General features: G+C 73.9%; 2 protein-coding genes across 9 annotated transcripts; one reads left to right on the top strand and one right to left on the bottom strand.

Moving 5' to 3' along the window:
• Positions 1-455: 455 nt before the first annotated feature.
• ARHGEF1 (Rho guanine nucleotide exchange factor 1) lies at positions 456-18,239 on the bottom strand. Of its 7 annotated transcripts, none has more exons than XM_064440176.1 (34): positions 18,106-18,239; positions 16,697-16,882; positions 16,354-16,422; positions 16,137-16,226; positions 15,935-16,048; positions 15,519-15,617; positions 15,347-15,389; positions 14,941-15,046; positions 14,732-14,872; positions 14,208-14,237; positions 13,981-14,083; positions 13,799-13,892; positions 13,613-13,651; positions 13,309-13,470; positions 13,119-13,233; positions 12,901-12,912; positions 12,266-12,445; positions 11,926-12,110; positions 9,749-9,895; positions 9,589-9,671; positions 8,764-8,889; positions 8,558-8,672; positions 8,353-8,453; positions 7,368-7,445; positions 7,200-7,275; positions 6,946-7,113; positions 6,063-6,150; positions 5,859-5,960; positions 3,332-3,402; positions 3,028-3,165; positions 2,129-2,309; positions 1,672-1,838; positions 1,246-1,326; positions 456-875 (listed from the first exon to the last, which is right to left on the bottom strand). In XM_064440176.1, exons 3-34 carry the CDS (start codon positions 16,378-16,380, stop codon positions 829-831), a joined length of 3,309 nt encoding a protein of 1,102 aa, XP_064296246.1. In that variant the 5' UTR covers positions 16,381-16,422; positions 16,697-16,882; positions 18,106-18,239; the 3' UTR covers positions 456-828. The 7 variants fall into 7 exon arrangements, with proteins under 7 accessions (XP_064296246.1, XP_064296247.1, XP_064296250.1 ...); XM_064440177.1 differs by having other exon boundaries at positions 3,332-3,399; XM_064440180.1 differs by having other exon boundaries at positions 12,266-12,346.
• Positions 18,044-20,797, top strand: CD79A (CD79a molecule). Of its 2 annotated transcripts, none has more exons than XM_064440186.1 (5): positions 18,044-19,327; positions 19,692-20,093; positions 20,169-20,287; positions 20,370-20,435; positions 20,538-20,797. In XM_064440186.1, the coding sequence occupies exons 1-5, from the start codon at positions 19,042-19,044 to the stop codon at positions 20,649-20,651; spliced, it is 987 nt and encodes a 328-aa protein (XP_064296256.1). In that variant the 5' UTR covers positions 18,044-19,041; the 3' UTR covers positions 20,652-20,797. The 2 variants fall into 2 exon arrangements, with proteins under 2 accessions (XP_064296256.1, XP_064296255.1); XM_064440185.1 differs by having other exon boundaries at positions 18,047-19,327; positions 20,367-20,435.
• Positions 20,798-21,803: the final 1,006 nt, after the last annotated feature.

The following is a 21,803-nucleotide window of genomic DNA, read 5'->3' as shown; positions in this document are numbered from 1 at the left end:
GGGGGGTCTCTGGGGAGGGGCTGGGGGCGTCCGGGGGGGCTGGGGGGGTCTCTGGGGAGGGGCTGGGGGCGTCCGGGGGGGTCTCTTGGGAGGGGTTGGGGGCCTCCGGGGGGGCTGGGGGGGTCTCTGGGGAGGGGTTGGGGGCCTCCGGGGGGGCTGGGGGGGGTCTCTGGGGAGGGGTTGGGGGCGTTCGGGGGGGCTGGGGCGGGCTTGGAGGGGGCCTGGGGAGGGTCCGGGGGATCTGGGGAGGGGGCTTGGGTGGTCCGGGGGGGGGGGCGTGGAGGACTCGGAGGGGGGCTCTGAGGGTGTCCGGGGCGGCTTGGGGGACTCTCGGGGGTCTTGGGGGGCCTGAGGGTGTGCGGGGGGGGGATCTGAAAGGGGCTTGGGGGGGTCCGTGTGGGTCTGGGGGCTCCGCCCAGCGCCCCCCCCCCCCCCCGAAAAACCGCAGGCGGGGGCAGAAGCAACGACGGTTTATTTGGCATTTTCTCAGATTCTTTGGTTTTCTGCTCGATTCACCCCAAAACTGCGCGTGTCCCCCCTCCCCCCCCCCAGCGCCTGCCCACAGCGGGGGGGGTGGGGGGCGCCGCGGGGCCCCCCCGCCTTCTGTACAGGAACTGCCCCCCGCCCCCCCCGCCCCCCCGTATATATATATTTATATAAAACACCAGCAAATGTATAAAACAAAGTAAAAACCCGCCGGGGGGGCGGGGAGGGGGTGTGGGGCCCCCCCGAGCGGTACCGGGGGGGCGGGGGGGGGGCCGGGGCCCCCCTGAGCGGTACCGGGGTGGGGGGGCACCCCCGGCAGTGCCCCCCAGCCCTACGGAGGGGTCAGGATGGGGCCCGCGGGGGGGGACCCCAAGTCCGCCGGGGGGGTCCTGGGGGGAGAGACAGAGCGGTCAGCCAGGGATGTGCCCCACTGCGCCCCTCGGTGCCCCCAGCCCCATGGCACAGACCCCATGGCACCCCCAGCCCCACGGCATGGTGCCCCCCCCAGCCCCACGGCACAGACCCCACAGCGCCCCCAGGCCCATGGCACGGACCCCATGGCGACCCCAACCCCACGGCATGGTGCCCCCCCCAGCCCCACGGCACAGACCCCAAGGTTCCCCCAGCCCCACGGCACAGCCCTCATGGCCCCCCCCAGCCCCACAACACTCCCCTCACAGCACCCCCAGCTGGGCCGTCCCAGCCCCATGGCTCCCCCCAGCCCCCCACGCCCCCAGCCCCACAGCGGCCCCCCCGTACCTGCCCTCATGTGAAGAGGCAGCCGCTGGAGCCGCGCTTGGCCAGGAACTCCTGGAGCTGCCAGTAACGCTCCTCGATCTCCTGGGGGGCAGAGCCACGGCCACGCCCGTTGGGGGGCCAGACCCACAGCCGGACCCACGGCCAGACCCATGGGGGGGGCAGAGCCACGGCCACGCCCGTTGGGGGGCCAGACCCACGGGGGGGGCAGAGCCACGGCCACGCCCGTTGGGGGGCCAGACCCACGGCCAGACCCATGGGGGGGCGCAGAGCCACGGCCATGCCCGCTGTGGGGCCAGGCCCACGGCCAGACCCATGGCGGGGGCAGAGCCACGGCCACACCCGTTGGGGGGCCAGACCCATAGCCATAGCCAGACCCACGAGGGGCACCCAGACCCACACCTGTTAGAAGGACCCAGCCCCGCTCACCTTCAGCCCCCGCAGCGCCTCCTCGAGCCCCCGCAGCTCCTCCCCCAGCCAGGCCGCCTGCTGCGGGGGGAGCGCCGGGGGGGGCGCAGGGGGGGGCACCGGGGGCCCCCCCGCCTCGGGCAGCCGCGGGCCCCACTGCGGGGAGTGGGGGCCGTTGGGGGTCCCCCCTGCCAGGAGAGAGAGGGGGGGTTACACCCCAAAGCCCCCCCGCACGTGTAGCCCTCAACGTGGGGGGCTCCAGCAGCCCCCCCCAGCCCCCCTCCCCTCTGTACCTGCAGGCCCCCCCTTGGGGCACCCCCCCACCCATACCTGTAGCCCCCAACTCAGGGCGCTGCCCCCAGCCCCAGCGCCCCTCCCCCCATACCAGCAGCCTGCTCCGGACCCCACCCCCCGGTACCTGCAGACCCCTCCCTGGGCCCCCCCCAGCCCTCGGGGGGCCCCCCCCACCCCGCCGTACCTGCGGCCCCCCCCCTCGGGGCGCTGCCCCCGCCCCTCGCCCTCGCTCTCGGCGCCGTCACCCGCGTCCCGCCGCTCCTCTTCGGGGGGGGCCGGCCCGGGGCCCCCCCAGTTCTCCTCGGGGGGGGAGGGGGCCCCATCACCCACCCCCGCGCCCGGCAGCAGCTGCTTCAGCGCCGATACTGGGGGGGGGGCGACAGCAGCGTGGGGGGGGGCATGGGAGGGGGCTGGGGACAGGGGTGAGGGGCTGGGGACACATTGGTGGGGGGGGTGGGGAGGTGGTCTGAGCAGGGTCTGGGGGCACGGTGGCGGGGCAGGGGTCCAGGCGGGGGTCTGGGGCACAGAGGTGGGGCAAGTGGACGGGTGGGGGTCTGGGGGCACGGTGGCGGGGCAGGGGTCCGGGCAGGGGTCTGGGGGCGCAGGGGTCTGGGGGCACAGAGGCGGGGCAAGTGGCCGGGTGGGGGTCTGGGGGCACAGTGGCAGGGCAGGGGTCCGGGCGGGGGTCTGGGGCACAGAGGTGGGGCAAGTGGCTGGGCGGGGGTCTGGGGCACAGAGGCGGGGGTCTGGGGCACAGAGGTGGGGCAAGTGGCCAGGTAGGGGTCTGGGGGCATGGTGGTGGGGCAGGGGTCCGGGCAGGGGTCTGGGGGTGCAGGGGTCTGGGGGCACAGAGGCGGGGCAAGTGGCCGGGTGGGGGTCTGGGGGCACGGTGGCGGGGCAGGGGTCCGGGCAGGGGTCTGGGGGTGCAGGGGTCTGGGGGCACGGTGGCGGGGCAGGGGTCCGGGTGGGGGTGCAGGGACATGGCGGTGGGCTGGGGGTACAGCCGCGGGGGGCTGGGGGGGCACGGCCGGGGGGGTTCCGGGGGGGGTTCCGGGGGGGCGCGGGCGCTGCCCCCCGCCTCACCTCTGCCCAGCGCGGTGGCAGCCAGGCGCCCCTCGCCCGGGGGCGGGGGTCTGCGCAGCGCCAGCAGCCCCCCCAGCGCCCGCTTCTCGGGGCCGCCCTCCGACTCCGTGCCCTCCACCGCCCCGTCCTTCTCGCGCTCTGGGGGGGGGGCGGCGGTGTCAGACCCCCGCCGCGCCCCCCGGGGGCCGTCAGAGCCCTCCCCCGCGCCCCCCGGGGGCCGTCAGAGCCCTCCCCCGCGCCCCCCGGGGGCCGTCGGACACCCCCGCCGCGCCCCCCGGGGGTCCCGTCCCGCCCCCCCCCTCACCGTCCAGGGGCAGCGGCTCCTTGAGGGCCCCCCCGTTCTCCGAGGTGCTCAGCAGCGGCTCCCGGTAACTGCTGGGGGGACAGGGGGGGCTCAGCGAAGGGCTCGGACCCCCAAAGCCCCCCCCATTCGATGGGGTTCGGCCCCCCCAAAGCCCCCCCACTCACTCGATGGGGCTCAGCCCCCCCCCAAAGCCCCCCCGCTCACTCAATGGGGCTCAGCCCCCCCCCAAAGCCCCCCCCATTCGATGGGGTTTGGCTCCACCAAAGCCCCCCCCAAAGCCCCCCCCCTCACTCGATGGGGCTCAGCCCCCCCCCCAAAGCCCCCCCACTCACTCAATGGGGCTCAGCCCCCCCCCAAAGCCCCCCCGCTCACTCAATGGGGCTCAGCCCCCCCCCAAAGCTCTCCCTCACTCACTCGATGGGGCTCGGCCCCCCCCCAAAGCTCTCCCTCACTCACTCGATGGGGCTCTGCCCCCCCCAAAGCTCTCCCTCACTCACTCGATGGGGCTCAGCCCCCCCCAAAGCTCTCCCTCACTCACTCGATGGGGCTCAGCCCCCCCCAAAGCTCTCCCTCACTCACTCGATGGGGCTCTGCCCCCCCCAAAGCTCTCCCTCACTCACTCGATGGGGCTCAGCCCCCCCCAAAGCTCTCCCTCACTCACTCAATGGGGCTCTGCCCCCCCCAAAGCTCTCCCTCACTCACTCAATGGGGCTCTGCCCCCCCCAAAGCTCTCCCTCACTCACTCGATGGGGCTCAGCCCCCCCCAAAGCTCTCCCTCACTCACTCGATGGGGCTCAGCCCCCCCCAAAGCTCTCCCTCACTCACTCGATGGGGCTCTGCCCCCCCCAAAGCTCTCCCTCACTCACTCAATGGGGCTCTGCCCCCCCCAAAGCTCTCCCTCACTCACTCGATGGGGCTCGGCCCCCCCCCAAAGCTCTCCCTCACTCACTCGGTGGGGCTCGGCCCCCCCAAAGCCCCCCCGCTCACTCGATGGGGCTCAGCCCCCCCCCAAAGCTCTCCCTCACTCACTCGATGGGGCTCAGCCCGCCCCCAAAGCCCCCCCGCTCACTCAATGGGGCTCAGCCCCCCCCCAAAGCTCTCCCTCACTCACTCGATGGGGCTCAGCCCGCCCCCAAAGCCCCCCCACTCACTCAATGGGGCTCAGCCCCCCCCCAAAGCCCCCCCGCTCACTCAATGGGGCTCAGCCCCCCCCCAAAGCTCTCCCTCACTCACTCGATGGGGCTCAGCCCGCCCCCAAAGCCCCCCCGCTCACTCAATGGGGCTCAGCCCCCCCCCAAAGCTCTCCCTCACTCACTCGATGGGGCTCAGCCCGCCCCCAAAGCCCCCCCACTCACTCAATGGGGCTCAGCCCCCCCCCAAAGCCCCCCCGCTCACTCGATGGGGCTCAGCCCCCCCCCAAAGCTCTCCCTCACTCACTCGATGGGGCTCAGCCCGCCCCCAAAGCCCCCCCACTCACTCAATGGGGCTCAGCCCCCCCCCAAAGCCCCCCCGCTCACTCAATGGGGCTCAGCCCCCCCCCAAAGCTCTCCCTCACTCACTCGATGGGGCTCTGCCCCCCCCAAAGCTCTCCCTCACTCACTCGATGGGGCTCTGCCCCCCCCAAAGCTCTCCCTCACTCACTCGATGGGGCTCAGCCCCCCCCCAAAGCTCTCCCTCACTCACTCAATGGGGCTCTGCCCCCCCCAAAGCTCTCCCTCACTCACTCAATGGGGCTCTGCCCCCCCCAAAGCTCTCCCTCACTCACTCGGTGGGGCTCAGCCCCCCCCAAAGCCCCCCCGCTCACTCGATGGGGCTCTGCCCCCCCCAAAGCTCTCCCTCACTCACTCAATGGGGCTCTGCCCCCCCCAAAGCTCTCCCTCACTCACTCGATGGGGCTCAGCCCCCCCCCAAAGCCCCCCCCCTCACTCGATGGGGCTCAGCCCCCCCCCAAAGCCCCCCCGCTCACTCGATGGGGCTCTGCCCCCCCCAAAGCTCTCCCTCACTCACTCAATGGGGCTCTGCCCCCCCCAAAGCTCTCCCTCACTCACTCGATGGGGCTCGGCCCCCCCCCAAAGCTCTCCCTCACTCACTCGGTGGGGCTCGGCCCCCCCAAAGCCCCCCCGCTCACTCGATGGGGCTCAGCCCGCCCCAAAGCTCTCCCTCACTCACTCGATGGGGCTCGGCCCCCCCCCAAAGCCCCCCCGCTCACTCGATGGGGCTCAGCCCCCCCCCAAAGCCCCCCCCCTCACTCGATGGGGCTCGGCCCCCCCCCAAAGCTCTCCCTCACTCACTCGATGGGGCTCGGCCCCCCCCCAAAGCCCCCCCGCTCACTCGATGGGGCTCAGCCCGCCCCAAAGCTCTCCCTCACTCACTCGATGGGGCTCGGCCCCCCCAAAGCCCCCCCGCTCACTCAATGGGGCTCTGCCCCCCACAAAGCACCCCCCCCTCACTCGATGGGGCTCAGCCCCCCCCAAAGCCCCCTCACTCACTCGATGGGGCTCGGCCCCCCCAAAGCCCCCCCACTCACTCGATGGGGCTGGGGGGGCTCTGCCCCACACGCGACGCCTTCACCCGGTGGGACCCCGGCAGCTTGAGGGAGCCGGCCGTCTCGCTGATCATGGCGCACCAGCTGGGGGGGGGGGGGGGGAGACACGGGGTGAGCCCGGCGCCCCCAGACCCCCCCCCGGACCCCCAGACCCCCCCCAGACCCCCCCCCGCGCCCCCCACTCACTGCTTCCTCTCCGAGACCGTCTGCGCCACCAGCTCGTAGATCTGCGCCCCGTTCTCCCAGCTGATGATGACGTAAAAGGCCTTGTGGTCTGGGGGGGGGCCCGGCAAAACGGGGGTGTTGGGGCGGATTTGGGGGGACCCCAGCCCCCGGGCTCCGCTGTGCCCCACAGCGCACCCCAAACGGGCCCGACCACCCCCCAGCCAAGCTCCGTTACCCCAAAACAAGCCCCATCGCTCCAAACCAGCCCCGCGCCCCCCAAGCAGCCCCCTCGCCCCCCAAAACAAGCTCCATTGCCCCCAGGGAGCCCCCTCGCCCCCCAGGGAGCCCCCGGGCCCCCCCAGGCAGCCCCCTCGCCCCCCAAAACAAGCTCCATTGCCCCCAGACAGCCCCCTTGCCCCCCAGGGAGCCCCCAGGCCCCCCAGGTGCCCCCCCAGGCACCCCCCTCGCCCCCTGGCAGCCCCCTCATCCCCCAGGCAGCCCCCGTGCCCCCCCAACTAGCTCCCTCGCCCCCTGGCAGCCCCCTCGCCCCCCAACTAGCTCCCTCGCTCCCCAGGCAGCCCCACAGCACCCCAGGCAGCCCCCAGGCACCCGCCTTGCTCCCAGGCACCCCAGGCAGCCCCCCCGCCCCCCAGCTAGCTCCCCAAGCAGCCCCCTCGCCCCCCAACTAGCTCCCTCGCTCCCCAGGCAGCCCCTGCGGCCCCCTCACTCCCCAGGCACCCCCCAGGCACCCTAGACAGCCCCCGCGCCCCCCCAGGCACCCCAGGCAGCCCCACAGCACCCCAGGCACCCCAGGCAGCCCCCCGGCAGCCCCCCCGCCCCCCCAGGCAGCCCCACAGCACCCCAGGCAGCCCCCGCGGCCCCCTCGCCCCCCAGGCAGCCCCACCTGTGGCCACCTCGCGCGTCATGGCCGAGCTGAGCTTGATGATGGGGCTGAGCATCTGCTTGCCGTCGGGCGCCGGCGTGATGGTGCGGCTGTGGCAGCGCAGCACCAGCCGCTCCTCCTGCCGCTGCAGCAGCACCAGCAGGTCGTCCAGCAGCAGCACGTGCACGTCTGGGGGGGCGGGGGGGGTCAGCGGGGGAGCGGGGAGACCCCCCAAGGCCCCCCCCACCCCGCCAAGGGCCCCCCTCGCTGCTCACCCACGGCCTTGTCCCGCGTGACGCGCCAGGTCAGCGGCCCCTCGTGCACCAGGTTCCGCTTGGTGATGTCCGTGTTCTGCGGGGAGGGGGGCAGTTGGGGGGCTGGGGGGGGGGCGGCTGGGGGGCTCGGGGGACCCCCGGACCCCGCGGCAGCCCCCCCCGCCTCACCTTGAACTCGCTCAGCAGCGGGTCCGTGCTCTGCTTCAGGTTGGAGAGGTCCAGGCGGCGCTGGTAGTCCTTCAGCTTCTGCGGGGGGAGGGGGGCGTGGGGGGGCGTGGGGGGGCGTGGGGGGGCGTGGGGGGGCGTGGGGGGGGCCGGAGAACACATGGGGTCCGCGGAGAACACACAGGGCCACGCAGGGGGACGCTGGGTGAGGGGCACAGGGGGATATGGGGGCTGGGGGGGACACACGGAGGGGATGTGGGGGGCTGTGATACATGGGGGGGCCGTGGGGGATGTGGGGGGACACAGGGGGGGCGCAGAGAACACATGGGGGGACACAGGGGGGTTGCGGGGGGATGTGGAAGACACACAGGGCCACGCAGGGGGACGCTGGGGGGGCACAGGGGGATATGGGGGATGTGTGGGCTGTGGGGGGGACACAGAGGGGATGTGGGGGGCCGTGACACATGGGGGGGCCGTGGGGGATGTAGGGGGGCCGCGGGGGGGCCGGAGAACACATGGGGGGACACAAGGGGGCCACAGGGGATGTGGGGTGCCACACACGGGTAATGTGGGGGGACACAAGAGGATGCAGGGGGGCCCCACGGGGACATGGGGGGATACAGGGGAGTGCAGGGGACACAGGGAGGGGATGTGGGGGGGCCATGGGGGGCTGCAGGGGCCACATGGGGCCACAGGGGGCCATAGGGAGGGGATGTGGGGGGGCTGTGGGGGGCCGCACAGGGACGCTGGGGAGGTGCATGGGGCCACAGGGGGGACACGGTGGGGTGTGGGGGGACACGGTGGGGTGTGGGGGGACACGGTGGGGGCACGGGGGGATGCAGGGGGGCATCTGGGGACACGGGAAGACACTGTGGGGGCATCTGGGGACACGGGAAGACACTGTGGGGACACTGGGGGGACACTGGGGGGACATAGGCACAGGTGGGGGGCACGGGGGGACACGCGGGGGGCCACGGGGGTCCCTTACCATGAGGTTCTCCATGTCGCGCACCTCCTGGTTGACGTGGTTCAGGATCTGGCGGCAGCACTCGGCCGCCTGCTCCACCTTGGCCCGCTCGCCCTCGTCCTCTGCGGGGGACGGACAGACGGACGGGGGGGACGGAGAGGCGGGCGTGTGGGCGGGGGGGCGCGGGGGCGGGGGTCTGGGGGCGCGGGGCGGGCCCCCCTCTCACCCGTGCACTTGGTGACGCTGTGCAGCAGCAGCGGGTACTTGGTGAGGCGCTGCATCTCCGTGGGGATGATGTCCTTCAGCTGCAGCCGCCGGCACCGCGGCTGGCTCTCGGCCTCCTGGGGGGGCGGGGGGCGGCGCTGGGACCCCCCGGGCGGGCGCGGGGACGCCCCGGGGGGCGCGGGGTGGGGAGGGGGGGCGCGGCGGTACCTGTATGAACTGGCTGAAGCGCGCGTCCTTGCGCTGCTTGGCCTTGAGCTGCTCCAGGGCGAAGGACTGGCGGCTGCAGAACCGCGCCGAGATCTTCTGGAACCAGCTGCCCTCCGCGCCCTCGAACTGCGGGCGGCACCGGCACGCTCGCCTCGCACGCCCGCCTTGCACGCCCGCCTCGCACCAGCAGGGCGCGTGTCCCTCACACGCTGCCCACGCTCACACGTGACCCTCGCGCTCGCCTCAGCCCCGGGTGCTCATCCCTGCACGCTCACGCCTGCTCTTGCACGCTCACACCCGCCCCTGCACACCCGTCCTGCACACACGTGCCTTGCACGCTCACACCCGCCCCTGCACACCCGCCCCTGCACACACGTGCCTTGCACGCTCACGTCTGCCCCTGCGCACCCGTCCTGCACACGTGTGCCTCACACCCCGCGCGCACACACAGGTGCCTCGCACGCCCCCCGCACACTCACACCCTCCCTTGCACACTCGCCACGCACGCGCAGACGCCCCCGCACGCCCCCCGCGCCACCCCGCACGCCCCCGCGCACACGCGCCCCCACCCCCCATGCGCCCCCTGCACACACGTGCCCCCTGCACACACGCACGCGCCCCCCGCACCCCCTCGCACCCCCGCCCCGCACACCCACACGCCCCCGCCCCGCACACCCACACGCCCACACACGCGCCCCCGCCCCGCACCCACACGCGCCCCTGCCCCGCACCCCCACACGCCCCCCACGCGCCCCCCCCGCGCCCCCCACGCGCGCCCCCCACACGCCCCACGCGCCCCCCACGCGCACGCCCGGCCCCGCTCACCCGCGCCAGCAGCACGTCCCCGATCTCCGCGATGACGTAGCCGCTCTCCTCCCGCAGCTTCTTGAGGCTGTCGAGGAAGACGGCTGGGGCGGGGGGGGGGGGGGGGTCAGCCGCGCCCCCCGGGACCCTCCCCCGGCCCCCCCCAGCCCCCCCGACTCACTGTGCACCTCCACCAGGTCCTCGAGGCTGGGGAAGATGTTGGAGAGCTCGTGCTCGTCGAAGAAGGCCTCCCGCAGCATGGGCTGGTAGAAAACCTCCAGCAGCACCCGCAGCATGCGGACGTGGGCGTGCTCCGTCAGGAACAGCTCTGGGGGGGTCAGGGCGGCGGGGGGCTCAGGAGGGCGGCAGGGGGCTCAGGGCAGGGGGACGGGGTCAGGGCAGCGGGGGGGCTCAGAAGGGCGGCTGGGGGCCTCAGGAGGGCAGGGGGATGGGGTCAGGGTGGAGTGGGGGTCTCAGAAGGGCAGGTGAGGGGCTCAGGGCAGCAGGCTGGGGATCAGCACGGCAGGGGGACGGGGTCAGGGTGGCAGGGGGTTCTCAGAAGGGCAGCCTGGAGGGCTCAGAAGGGCAGGGGGACGGGGCTCAGAAGGGCAGGGGGTGTCTTAGAAGGGCAGCTGGGGGCTCAGAGCGGTGGGGGGCGAGAGTCAGCAGGGGAGGGGGAGGGGGTCAGAGCGGCGGGGGGGGCTCAGAAGGGCAGGTGGGGGGTCAAGGCAGCAGGCTGTGGGTCAGGAGGACAGGGGGAGAGGGTCAGGGCGGCGGGGGGTGTCTTAGAAGGGCAGGTGGGGGGTTCAGAGTGGTGGGGGGGCTCAGGACAGTGGGCTGGGGGCTCAGAGCGGTGCGGGGAGGGAGTCAGCAGGGCAGGGGAGGGGGTCAGAGCGGCAGGGGAGGGGGTCAGAGCGGCAGGGGAGGGGGTCTCAGAAGGCAGGTGGGGGTCTCAGGACAGTGGGCTGGGGGTCAGGAGGGCAGGGGGAGGGAGTCAGAGTGGTGGGATAGTCTCAGAAGGGTAGGTGGGGCTCTCAGAACGGCAGGGTGGGGGGATCAGAGCAGCGGGCCAGGGGTCAGGACAGCAGGAGGGAACTCAGGGCGGCAGGGTGGGGGGCTCGGAGTGGTGGGTCAGGGGTCAGGACAGCGGGTGGGGGGCTCAGAGTGGTGGGTCAGGGGTCAGGACAGCGGGTGGGGGGCTCAGAGTGGTGGGCCAGGGGTCAGGACAGCAGGTGGGGGGCTCAGAGTGGTGGGTCAGGGGTCAGGACAGCGGGTGGGGGGCTCGGAGTGGTGGGTCAGGGGTCAGGACAGCGGGTGGGGGGCTCAGGATGGCAGGGTGGGGGGCTCAGAGTGGTGGGCCATGGGTCAGGACAGCGGGTGGGGGGCTCAGAGTGGTGGGCCAGGGGTCAGGACAGCAGGTGGGGACACTCTGGACAGCAGGGTGGGGACAGCTAGGACAGCGGGGTGGGGGGCCAGAACAGCGGGGTGGGGTCAGAGTGGTGGGTCAGGACAGTGGGGGGCGACTCAGGACAGCGGGGTGGGGGGCCAGGATGGCGGGGTGGGGGGCTCAGAGTGGTGGGCCAGGGGTCAGGATGGTGGGGTGGGGTCAGAGTGGTGGGTCAGGACAGTGGGGGGTGACTCAGGACGGTGGGGTCAGAGTGGTGGGTCAGGACAGTGGGGGGCGACTCAGGACGGTGGGGTGGGGGGTCAGGACGGCGGGGTGGGGTCAGAGTGGTGGGTCAGGGGTCAGGATGGCGGGGTGGGGGGTCAGGACGGCGGGGTGGGGTCAGAGTGGTGGGTCAGGACAGAGGGAGGCGACTCAGGACGGCGGGGTGGGGGGTCAGGACGGCGGGGTGGGGTCAGAGTGGTGGGTCAGGACAGTGGGGGGCAACTCAGGACGGTGGGGTGGGGGGTCAGGATGGCAGGGTGGGGTCAGAGTGGTGGGTCAGGGGTCAGGATGGCGGGGTGGGGGGTCAGGACGGCGGGGTGGGGTCAGAGTGGTGGGTCAGGACAGAGGGGGGCGACTCAGGACGGCGGGGTGGGGGGTCAGGATGGCGGGGTGGGGTCAGAGTGGTGGGTCAGGGGTCAGGATGGCGGGGTGGGGTCAGAGTGGTGGGTCAGGGGTCAGGACGGTGGGGTGGGGTCAGAGTGGTGGGTCAGGACAGAGGGGGGCGACTCAGGACGGCGGGGTGGGGGGTCAGGATGGCGGGGTGGGGTCAGAGTGGTGGGTCAGGGGTCAGGATGGCGGGGTGGGGGGTCAGGACGGCGGGGTGGGGTCAGAGTGGTGGGTCAGGACAGAGGGGGGCGACTCAGGACGGCGGGGCGGGAGTCCTGGGGGTCCCGGGGCGGGGGTCTCACCGTTGATGACTTCTTGCCGCTTGACCTCGCTCTTCTTCAGCCTGAGGAGTGCGTCGGGGGCGGCGAGCTGCCGCCAGGCCGGCGGCTCCAGCTCCAGCTCCGCAACGCGCGGCTCAGTCTCCTCAGACTGGGGAGGCAGAAAGGACTGCGGGGGGTCGCCCCCCCCCGGCCCCCCCGGCTCCAGGCTGCGGGGATCAGGAGGGGAGGGGGCTCAGCACGGGCGCGGGGCCACCCCGAGACCCCGCGGCGGGGGGAGGGAAGGGGAATGGCCGGGTGTGGGGGGGGAGGACCTGCCCCGCCCTGCCCCGCCCGCGCGGGGCGGGGGGCTCCCGCCACCTACGTGGGTCGGCGGCGGGCGGGCGGGGGCGCGGGGGGCTCCTCCGTAGGGGCGGCGCGGGCGGCCGCCTGCAGGTCGACGTCGCTGCGGGAGCGCGGCTGCTTGCCCTTGGCCGAGCCGCGGCGGGAACGCTTCCGCTCGCACACGCGCAGGCTCTCCGAGCGCCCCAGCTTCCCCGGCAGCCTGCGGGGGCGGCGGGGGGCGCGGGGGGCGGGGGGGGGGCCCCGCCGCGGGGGGAAGCCGAGGGGGCGACGCGGACGGACGGACGGAGGGAGGGAGGGGGACAGGCGGCACAGAGAGCACGGGGGGAGCGGCGCCCAGGGGGGAGCGTGCGTGCACAGACGGGGGGGGGGGTGCGGGGGGAGAAACAGCGTGAGATCAACGGGGAAAAGTGGGGGGGGGGGTGTCCATGCATCTGATTTGGGGAGGGGGCGCGGAGCCATGCATCAGCCCGGGGGGCCTGGGGGGAGGGAGGGGGCCGGGGGCGCCCCCCCGCGGCACCTGGGCCGGGCCGGGGGGGCCCCGGTACTTAGCTGAGGCGGCGGGGGGCTCTAGGCCAGCGTCCCGTGCCCCCCCCGGCTCCGTCACGCCCCCCCAGGCATGCAAGGGGGGGGGCCGGGGGGCCGGGGGTCACCAACCTGATCCGTCTTCTGGGGGGAGAGAGAGCGGGTTGGGGGGCAGCAGCCAAGCGGGGGGCCCATGCCCCACAACTCCCCATGCCCTCATGCAGGGAATTTGGGGGGTAATTGGGGGGTAATTGGGGGGTAATTGGGGGGTAATTGGGGGGTAATTGGGGGGTAATTGGGGGGTAATTGGGGGGTAATTGGGGGGGGGGGGGGGTTGCTCGCCATCTCACCTCTCGCTCTCGGCCCCCTCCTCGGTGGGGTGCTGCTCGCTGGCAGGGGGCTCAGGGGGGCAGAGCCCGCGCGGGGGGGGCTCCCCCAGCTCCGCAGTGCCCGGGGGGTCTGAGGCTGTGGGGCACGATGGGGGGGGTGAGCAGCGGGAAGACCGAGACCCCTGCCCCCTCCCCACGGCCCCCTCCTCACCTGGATCGCCCTCGGCGCCCTCCCCCGGCGGGGGGTTGATGGTGACGGCCATGCTGGGGGGGTCGGGGGGGCCGGTCGCCCCCCCCCGGGGCCGCGCCGCCCCCCCCTCCATCCTCTCGGCCACCTTCGGGCCCTTCCTCTCGGCGTGCGGCGCCTTTTCGGCTGGGGGGGGCCGGGGGTCAGCAAAACCCCCTCCAACCCCCCCCGGATCGGGCCCGCGGGGGGGACACACACAGGGGTGTGGGGTGTAGGTGGGGGTCGCAGGGGCGAGGCCCCCCAGGGCGGGGGCGTGGAGCGGGGGTACCTTCACTCTCCGGGATTTTGCTTTGCCTGAATTCGGCGTCTGCAGGAGAAAAGTCACAGGTGAAGGGGGAGCTGAGGGGGCGGGGGCCGGCGAGACCCCCGGCGCCGCCCCCCAGGCTTGCAGCAGGGCAGGGGGCTCACAGAGAAGGCAGGCAGGGCCCCCCCAAAGGCAGTGCCCCCCACTCACTGTGGGCGTCCCGGCCCCACAGGGCCGCCCCCGGCAGGCTGAAACCCTTCCGCGACTTCGCCTGCAGCTCGTTCTCCTTCTTGCCCCCCGAAATCTGCGGGGAGACAGGGGTTGGGGGGGTTCGGGGGGGCTCAAGGGGGTCGGGGGGGGTTTGGGGGACCCTCCGCGCCCCGGGGTCTCACCTTTTTTCGGAAGAAGTTGGACTTGGACTTTTTGCCGTCGCCCACTTTGGTTTTAACCCCCAGGTACTTCATGTAGGTGACGATGGCGCCGAAGATAGCAGAGCTGGGGGGGGGGCAGTGAGGGGGGGCCCCATCTCCCCACAGAGCTGGGGGCACCCCCGCTCCACCCGGGACCCCACACAACACCCACCCCCCCCTCCCGACACCCCCAAAATGCTTCCTCTCACCTTTTCTCCTCGTCGGACGAGATGGTGAGGCTGGGGAAGGGAGGAGAGCGTGAGCCCCGGCGTCTGGGAAGCCCGGCGCCCCCCAAATCGCCCCTCGGCGCCCCCCCAAATTGCCCCCCAGACCCCCCAGATTGCCCCCCGGCCCCTAACCCGCGGGCCAGCCCCATGTTGGCGTGTCAGTGTCGGGCGCTGGAGCATGATCCGGGGAGGAGAGGCCGTGCGCGCGCTGGGACGGGCTGGGACGGACTGGGCTGGGGCGGGAGGGGCCGGGGGGGTTTAGAGGGAGCCCGGGATGATGCAATCGGGAGAAACAGCTGGGAAAAAGGGGGGGGTCTCACACCCCCCCGCAGCCCACCGCAGCTGGCTCTGGGCTGGGCCCGGTGCCCGGCAGGGGAGGGCGGCCAGATGTGGGGGCGGGAGGGGACGGCCCAAAGGGGGAGGGGGCTTTGGGGGGGGCGTTCCGCGTGTCTGGGGGGGGGGGGCCGTTCCGCGCCGGGCGGGGGGTCCCGGGGCCCCCCACTCACTGCATCTCCTCCAGGCGGGTCAGCAGCACCTCCGCCAGCTGCTTCTCCTTGGCGTCGCGGATGCCGTGGTCCCGCGTGCGGTACGACTCCAGCTCCGACAGCTCCTGCTCGCCCGGCGTCATCCCCATCAGCCGCTTGGACCTGCGGGAGGGGCGTCAGCCGCGGGGCCGGGACCCCCCGGGACCCCCCCGGGACCCGTCTCCCCCCACCTGAAGTCCTCCAGCTGCCGGGAGATCTCGGGCTCCTGGAAGGCCTGGATCTCCTGCAGGTACCGGCGCTGCACCTCGTCGGGCAGGAGCTCGGGGCGCGTCCGGTCTGGGGAGGGGGTGTCAGCCGAGGGGGCGCCCCCCACCGCCACCCCACACACACTTGGGGGGGGGGGGGGGGCTCTCCGTGGCGCTGCCGGCCCCCCCGGCCCCCCCTGCGGAGCCGCGGGCCCCCCCTCGTCCCCGTGGTTGGGGCTTCCCAGGCGGCTTCCGGGCCCGGCCGCAGGCGCTGGGTGCGGCGGGTGGGGGAAGGGCCGGGGCGTGGCGGGGGGGGGCCCCCCAAAAGGTGGAGGGGGGCTTTGGGGCCGGCGGAGGTGGGGGGAGCAGCAGGGGGCGGGGATTGACTCACCCAGTTCGAACTGCACCTGGTGGGGGACGGGCACCCGCAGCAGCTGCGAGAGAGGGGGGAGGGAGGGTGGTGGGACCCCCGCCGAGGCCCCCGGGGGGGTGCAGAGGGGCTGCGGGGGCGTTTTGGGGGGGGCCGCGGGGGCGTTTCGGGGGGGCCGCGGGGGCGCACTCACCCCTGCCTTGTCCAGGAACATGTGGCAAAATTCCAGGAACTGCTTCTTGCCCTCCTTGGGGTTCATCCTGCGCAGCATGTCCACGTGCAGGTAGCAGAGCTGGGGGGGGGGGGGGGAGCGGAAAGGGGGGGCCACGGGCCGGGGGTGAAGGCAGGGCGACGCTCCCCCCGCCCCCCCGAACCCCCAAACCTTCCCCCCCCCCCCCCCCAGTGTTTTACCTCGGCTCCGGCCCCTGCCAGCGGGGGGGGGAACAGAGACAAGAAGTTATTCGAGGTGGGGCGGGGGGCGCAGCCGCTCGCCCGTGGGTGCTGCCGCACTTGTGGGGGGTCCCCCTGCACCCGCCGGGTCCCGTCCCCCCCCCCCCGAACCCGCTGACCCTCCCCGGCCCCCGCCGGCCCCCCCCCGAGCCCCCTCACCACGGGGCAGGAGTCGAACTGGAGCACGACGTGCTGGAGGAAGGCCATGAGATAGACGGGGTGCTGCCGGACCAGCTCCAGGCTCTGGAACAGGCTGTTCTGGTCGTCGGGGTTCTGGGGGGCGGGGAGGGGGGCGTCAGGCCTTGGGGGGACCCCCCCAGCCCCCGACAGGGCGCCCGGCGACACAAGGGTGGGGACTCACCGGCTCGATGTCATTCTCAAAGTCCTCGTCCTCGGCGCCGATGATGGGCACGGCCGAGGCGCCGGCGCCGCGAGCGCCCGCCGCGGGGCTCTGGGGAGAGATGGGGCGCTGGGGGGGCGCTGGGGGGTCCCCGGGGCGGGGGGGGGGCGGGGCGGCCCGTCGGGGGGCTCCAGGGACCCCCCCCCAGCACAGCACGGCGGCGGGGACAACCTCTCACCGAGTTAGAGGCCTCCTCCGGCTCCATCCTGCGCCGGGGGGGCCCGGGCGGCAGGCGGCGGGGTCAGCGCTGCGGGGCGGAATTGGGGTGAGCCTGGGGGGTCTCGGCCCCCCCCGGGCGGTTTGGGGGCGCGGGTGGGTGGGGCGCTCTCCCCGCCCCGGGGTTGGGGGGGGCGGCGCCCGCTCTCAAAGGGGCTCTGTGCCACACAAAGGGCCCCATTGAGTGCCCTGCGCCGGGGGGGGGGGGGGCCCCCACCGGCCCCCGCCCCTCCGGGCAGCGTTTTGGGGGGGCACGGGGGGGCACAGGGGAGCCCCCCCCACCCCCAAAACCGGCCTCCACGTACCTGCTTCCGAGCTGGGGAAAGATCCCGGCGGGGCAGGAAATGTGGCAACCCCCCCCGGGGCTCGGCCGAGCGGCCCAGGAGCGGGGGGCGGCGGGGGGTGGTGGGGGGCGGCGGCGGGGCGGCGGCAGGGGGGGTCCGGCTCGGGGGGCACCCCCCGTCACCCCACGGCGGAAAGGCGTCTCCCGGCTGTAACACAAAGCGGCGGCCCCCGGTTATTTACAGAGCAGCGGAGCTTCCTGCAGGAAGTGATGTGCGGCGCGGCCGCAGGGCCCCCGGCCTCCCCCCACGGCGTGTGGGGCGCCCCACGGCCCCCACGCACCCCTGCCCCGCGGCGCCGTGGGGCTCTGCCATAGCTCCCACATCCCCTGCCCCGCGGCGCCGTGGGGCTGTGCTATAGCCCCCACGTACCCTGCCCCACAATGCCGTGGGGCTGTGCCATAGCCCCAACATACCCTGCCCCGCGGCGCCGTGGGGCTCTGCCATAGCCCCAACATACCCTGCCCCGCGGCGCCGTGGGGCTCTACCATAGCCCCCACATACCCTGCCCCACGGCGCCGTGGGGCTCTGCCATAGCCCCGACATACCCTGCCCCGCAGCACTGTGGGGCTCTGCCATAGCCCCGACATACCCTGCCCCGCGGCACCGTGGGGCTCTGCCATAGCCCCCACATATCCTGCCCCATGGCGCCGTGGGGCTCTGCCATAGCCCCGACATACCCTGCCCCGCGGCGCCGTGGGGCTCTGCTATAGCCCACACATATCCTGCCCCACGGCGCCGTGGGGCTCTGCTATAGCCCCACATACCCTGCCCCACGGCGCCGTGGGGTACACCACAGCCCCTGCGCCCCCTGCCCAACATCACCGTGGGGCTCTGCTATATCCCCCATACATCCTGCCCCACAACCCCTATGAACCCTGCCCCACGGCACCATGGGCCTGCACCACAGCCCACACGCACCCCTGCCCCACGGCGCCATGGGCCTGGCCCACGGCCCCCGCGCACCGGTGCCCCACGGCGCCATGGGGCTGTGCTATAGCCCCCACATACTCTGCCCCATGGCCCCCAGCCCCACGGCGCCGTGCGCCTGCGCCACGACCCTGACGCCCCCCTGCCGCACGGCGCTGTGGGGCTGCGCCACGGCCTTCACACCCCCCTGCCCCACGGCACACCACATCCCTGCCCCACGGCGCCCCATCCCACCCCACACGAGCGACAGGGTGTTGGCCCCCGGCGTGGCAGCGCCCCACGGCTGAGGGGAGCCCCGGCCCCCTTGGCCGCCCCCCAGCCTGGACCCCCTTGTTGCGGGGTGCGCGGAGGCGCGGGGCGGGTGGGGGTGTCGCGGGGGCGGCGGGGAGCGCCCCCCCGCGCCCCCCCGGCAGGAAGCGCCGCCCCCGCCCCGGGACACTCACCGGAGCGGTCCCGCGGCCGCCCCGGGGCGACAGAGGGCGGTACCGGAGCCCACCGGCGCGGTCCCGGGGCTCAGGGGTCCCGTCGCAGCGCCCGGAAGCGGCTCCCCCTCCCCCCCCCGTGGGTGGGTCCCCCCGCCCCGCCCCGCCCCGCCCCTTCCTGCGGGAGGAGCGAGCCCCGCCCCGCCCCGCCCCGCCCGGGACACGGCGCCCAGCGCGCCCCGGACGCCAAACCGGGACCCCTGGGACCCCGGGTCCCTCAAACTGGGGACCCCCAAACCCCCCCGTCCCTCAAACCCAGGACCCCTGGGACCCTTAAACCCGGGACCCCCGAGACCTCCAAACCAGGGACCCCTGAGACCCCAGGACCCTCAAACCCGGGACCCCCGAGACCTCCAAACCAGGGACCCCTGACACCCCAGGACCCTCAAACCCGGGACATCTGGGACCCCCAAGATGCCGGTACCCCCAAACCCAGGACCCTTAAACCAAGGACCCCTGGGACTCTGAGACCCCAGGACCCCCAAATCTCCAGGACCCTCAGGACCCCCAACACTCCTCAGGTCACTCATAGCTGGTATCCTCAAACCCGGGACCCCCAAACCCGGGACCCCCAAACCCTTGGGACCCTCAAACCCAGGACCCCCAAACCTAGGACCCCGGTCCCTCAAACTGGGGACCCCCAAACCCTTGGGACCCTCAAACCCAGGACCCCCAATGTCCTGGGACCTGCAGGACCCCTGACACCTCAGGTCCCTCAAACCTGGGACCCCCAAACACTTGGGACCCTCAAACCTGGGACCATCAAACCCCAGGACCTTTGAAACCCAGGACCTTCAGGCCCCTGGGACCCCCCCAGACCCCTGAGACCCCCCCCAAACATGTGGCCCCTGGCACCCTGGGACCCCCAAGCCCCTGGGACCCCAGGACGCCTGGCCCATGACACCCTGGGACCCCCAATTCCCATGCCCCAAACTCGTGTGCCCCCAGACCCCTGCAGCCCCCCCATCCTGGGGCAGGCCGTGGGGTGACGCCAGGGTGGGGCCCGCCCCACCCTGCGCCCCGCCCACCGCAGCCCCCCGAGAGGGCGGTCGCGGGCATCGGGGCGCATCTCCTGCGACGGGGCCTGGCGCAGACGGCGGCGACGACAACGACATGGCGGGCGCTCCCCCAAAACGGGGCGCCCCGCTCCCCTTCCTCCTCATCCTCCTCTGCCTCCTCCCAGGTGAGGCGGTGTGGGGCGGGGGGCTCGGGGGCACGAGGGGCGCAGGGGTGGGGGTGCACGGGTCGCCTCGCCCCGCTCGAGGCGGGGACGGCACGGGGTCACGGCGCGACCCCTCCGGTGCCCCCCAAAGGGCGAGGGGCTGGCGCGGCGCCCCAAAAGGCAGCGTGTCCCCCCCGATCTGCCGGCGCATCCCCCCCCCGCCCCCCATTGAGACACCCCGAAACGGCCTGGCTCGGTGCTTCCTGTCAACAGCGCCCGGCGGAGGAACCGAAACCGCCCGGGGCGTCGGGGCGGGACCCTCGCCCGCGCTGGGGTCTCAGGGTGCCGCGGTGACGCCCCCCCCCCGCCCCTCCGTCGCCCGCAGGGTACCTCGGCCAGGTGTCGGCCCCATCGGGGTGCCAGGGTGGGGGCTGCCCGACGCCCCCCGCCCCGGCGAAGGCGCGGAGCCCCGGCGAGGTGCGGATGGTGGAGGCCGGCCCCGTGTCCCGCACAGCCACCGTCGGGGACCACCTGAGCCTGGAGTGCCGGTACCAAGCCCCCCGCGACGCCCGCGTCACCTGGTACCAGGTGTGCCCCCACCGCAACTGCAGCCAGGACAGCGTGCCCGTGCTGGACGGCCAGGCCGGCCGCCAGCTGCGGCGGGAGGAAGGCCTCGTCACCCTCACCTTCCTCCGCCTCGCGCACAACGACACCGGGCTCTACTACTGCCGCGTGGAGGCCGGCTGGGCCAGCAGGCAGTCCTGCGGCACCTTCCTGCGGGTGCGCGGTGAGTGCGGGGGGCCGGGGCTGACCCCTCGTGGCCCTCCTCGCCCTCCTCATCCTCCCCCGCCTCCCCGCGCAGACCCCATGGCCGTGCCCTTCCTCAACATCAAGGAGTCCACCAAGAACCAGATCATCACGGCCGAGGGCATCCTGCTGCTGCTCTGCACCGTGGGGCCCAGCATCTTCCTCCTCTTTAGGGTGAGGGGGCTTTGGGGGGCCCTGGGGGGGCTCTGGCGGGTCTGGGGGGGCCCTCCCTGACTCTGCCCCGCGCCCACAGAAGCGGTGGGCCAACGAGCGGCTGCTGCAGATGAAGAAGAGCGCCTACGAGGAGGAGAACCTCTACGAGGTGAGGGGGGGGGTCCCGGCGCGCGCCGCGGGGGGCCGGGGAGGGGGCCGGCGGCGCCCACCGCCCTGACACCCCCTCCCCGCACCCCGTCACCCTCCGCAGGGGCTGAACCTGGACGAGTGCTCCATGTACGAGGACATCTCGCGGGGGCTGCAGCCCACCTACCAGGACGTCGGCAGCCTCCACGCCGCCGACGCGCAGCTGGAGAAACCCTGAGGGGGGGGTCCCGCGGGCCCCCCCAGCTCCCCGCGAGGCTTCGCTCCGTTAGCGCCTTCGTCAACGCGAGGCTCCCCCGCCGTCGTCAGCGCGACCCCGCCCCCGGGGGTGGGTGACGACCCCCCCAATAAAGCTGCCGAGCTGCCGGGGGGTGCTCGGGGTGCTCTTTGGGGGGGTGGGGGGGCGTTCTGCGCCCCGGGAAACCCTTGGACGCCCCGTTTGTGCCGGTGTTAATTAAACACGGGGGGAGGATGAGGAGGGGGCGGGAGAGCGGCCAGCTCGCTCCTCGGTTCCTGGCTGGCTGCGGCTGCAGCCAGGGGTCTCCGATGTCGGGGTGTCCCCGGGGGGACGTGGGTGTCACCCCGCCCCTGCTGTTGTCCCGTACTGAGATCCCCCCTCTCACACCCCCACCCACCCCCACTCCTCACCTGCCGGCGGCCTGGGGCGGGTGTGGGGCACCATGGGGTGGGGGTCACTCAGCTTGGGGGCACCCCGGGGTGGGGGTCCCTCGGGGCGGTGCATCTGCAGGGTCTCAGCAGCACTGGGGGTCCTGGGGCGGGTGGCAGTGCCCTCAGCCGCAGGGGGCTCTGTCCCCTCATTCGTCTCCCTATGGACTCTCCATCGCCTCAGGGCTGCCACCTCTCTCCCTACACACTCCCCATCCTTAGGGTCTCCCCATCCCTAGGATCTTTCTATCCCTATGGACCCTCCACCCCTAGGGTCTCCCCATCGCTAGGGTCTCCCCACCTTTAGGGACTCCCCACCTTTAGGGTCTCTCCATCCCCTCAGGGCTGATCCCCACCCCCGCCGCGCGAGCCCTTCCCGCCGCCGCGCCCCCAGCCAATCAGCGGCGGCCGCCGGGAGCCGGCTGGCCAATGAGCGGGCAGGGCGGGAAAGGCGGAAGGCCGCCGGCACGCGCGGGTGGGCGGGGCCGGCCCTTCCCAACGGCTCGGGCGCGAGGAGCGACCCCCCCCGCAGGCCCCGCCCACCGGCGGGAGTGGGCGGGGCTTGTGCGGCCGTTGGGAGCGGGGGGAGGTGGGGGGGTAATGGGGGGATCTGGGGGGGGAATGGGGGCCCTTGAGGGGGCCCTGGGGGTATCGGGGGGCCTGAGGGGGAAATGGGGGTACTGGGGGGGGTCTCTGGGGGCAGAAT

This window comes from Phalacrocorax carbo, unplaced genomic scaffold (assembly GCF_963921805.1).
Source record: "Phalacrocorax carbo unplaced genomic scaffold, bPhaCar2.1 SCAFFOLD_203, whole genome shotgun sequence".
NCBI lineage: Eukaryota > Metazoa > Chordata > Aves > Suliformes > Phalacrocoracidae > Phalacrocorax > Phalacrocorax carbo.
Note: the sequence above shows the minus strand (reverse complement) of the source record. Positions and strands in the feature narration are given on the sequence as shown.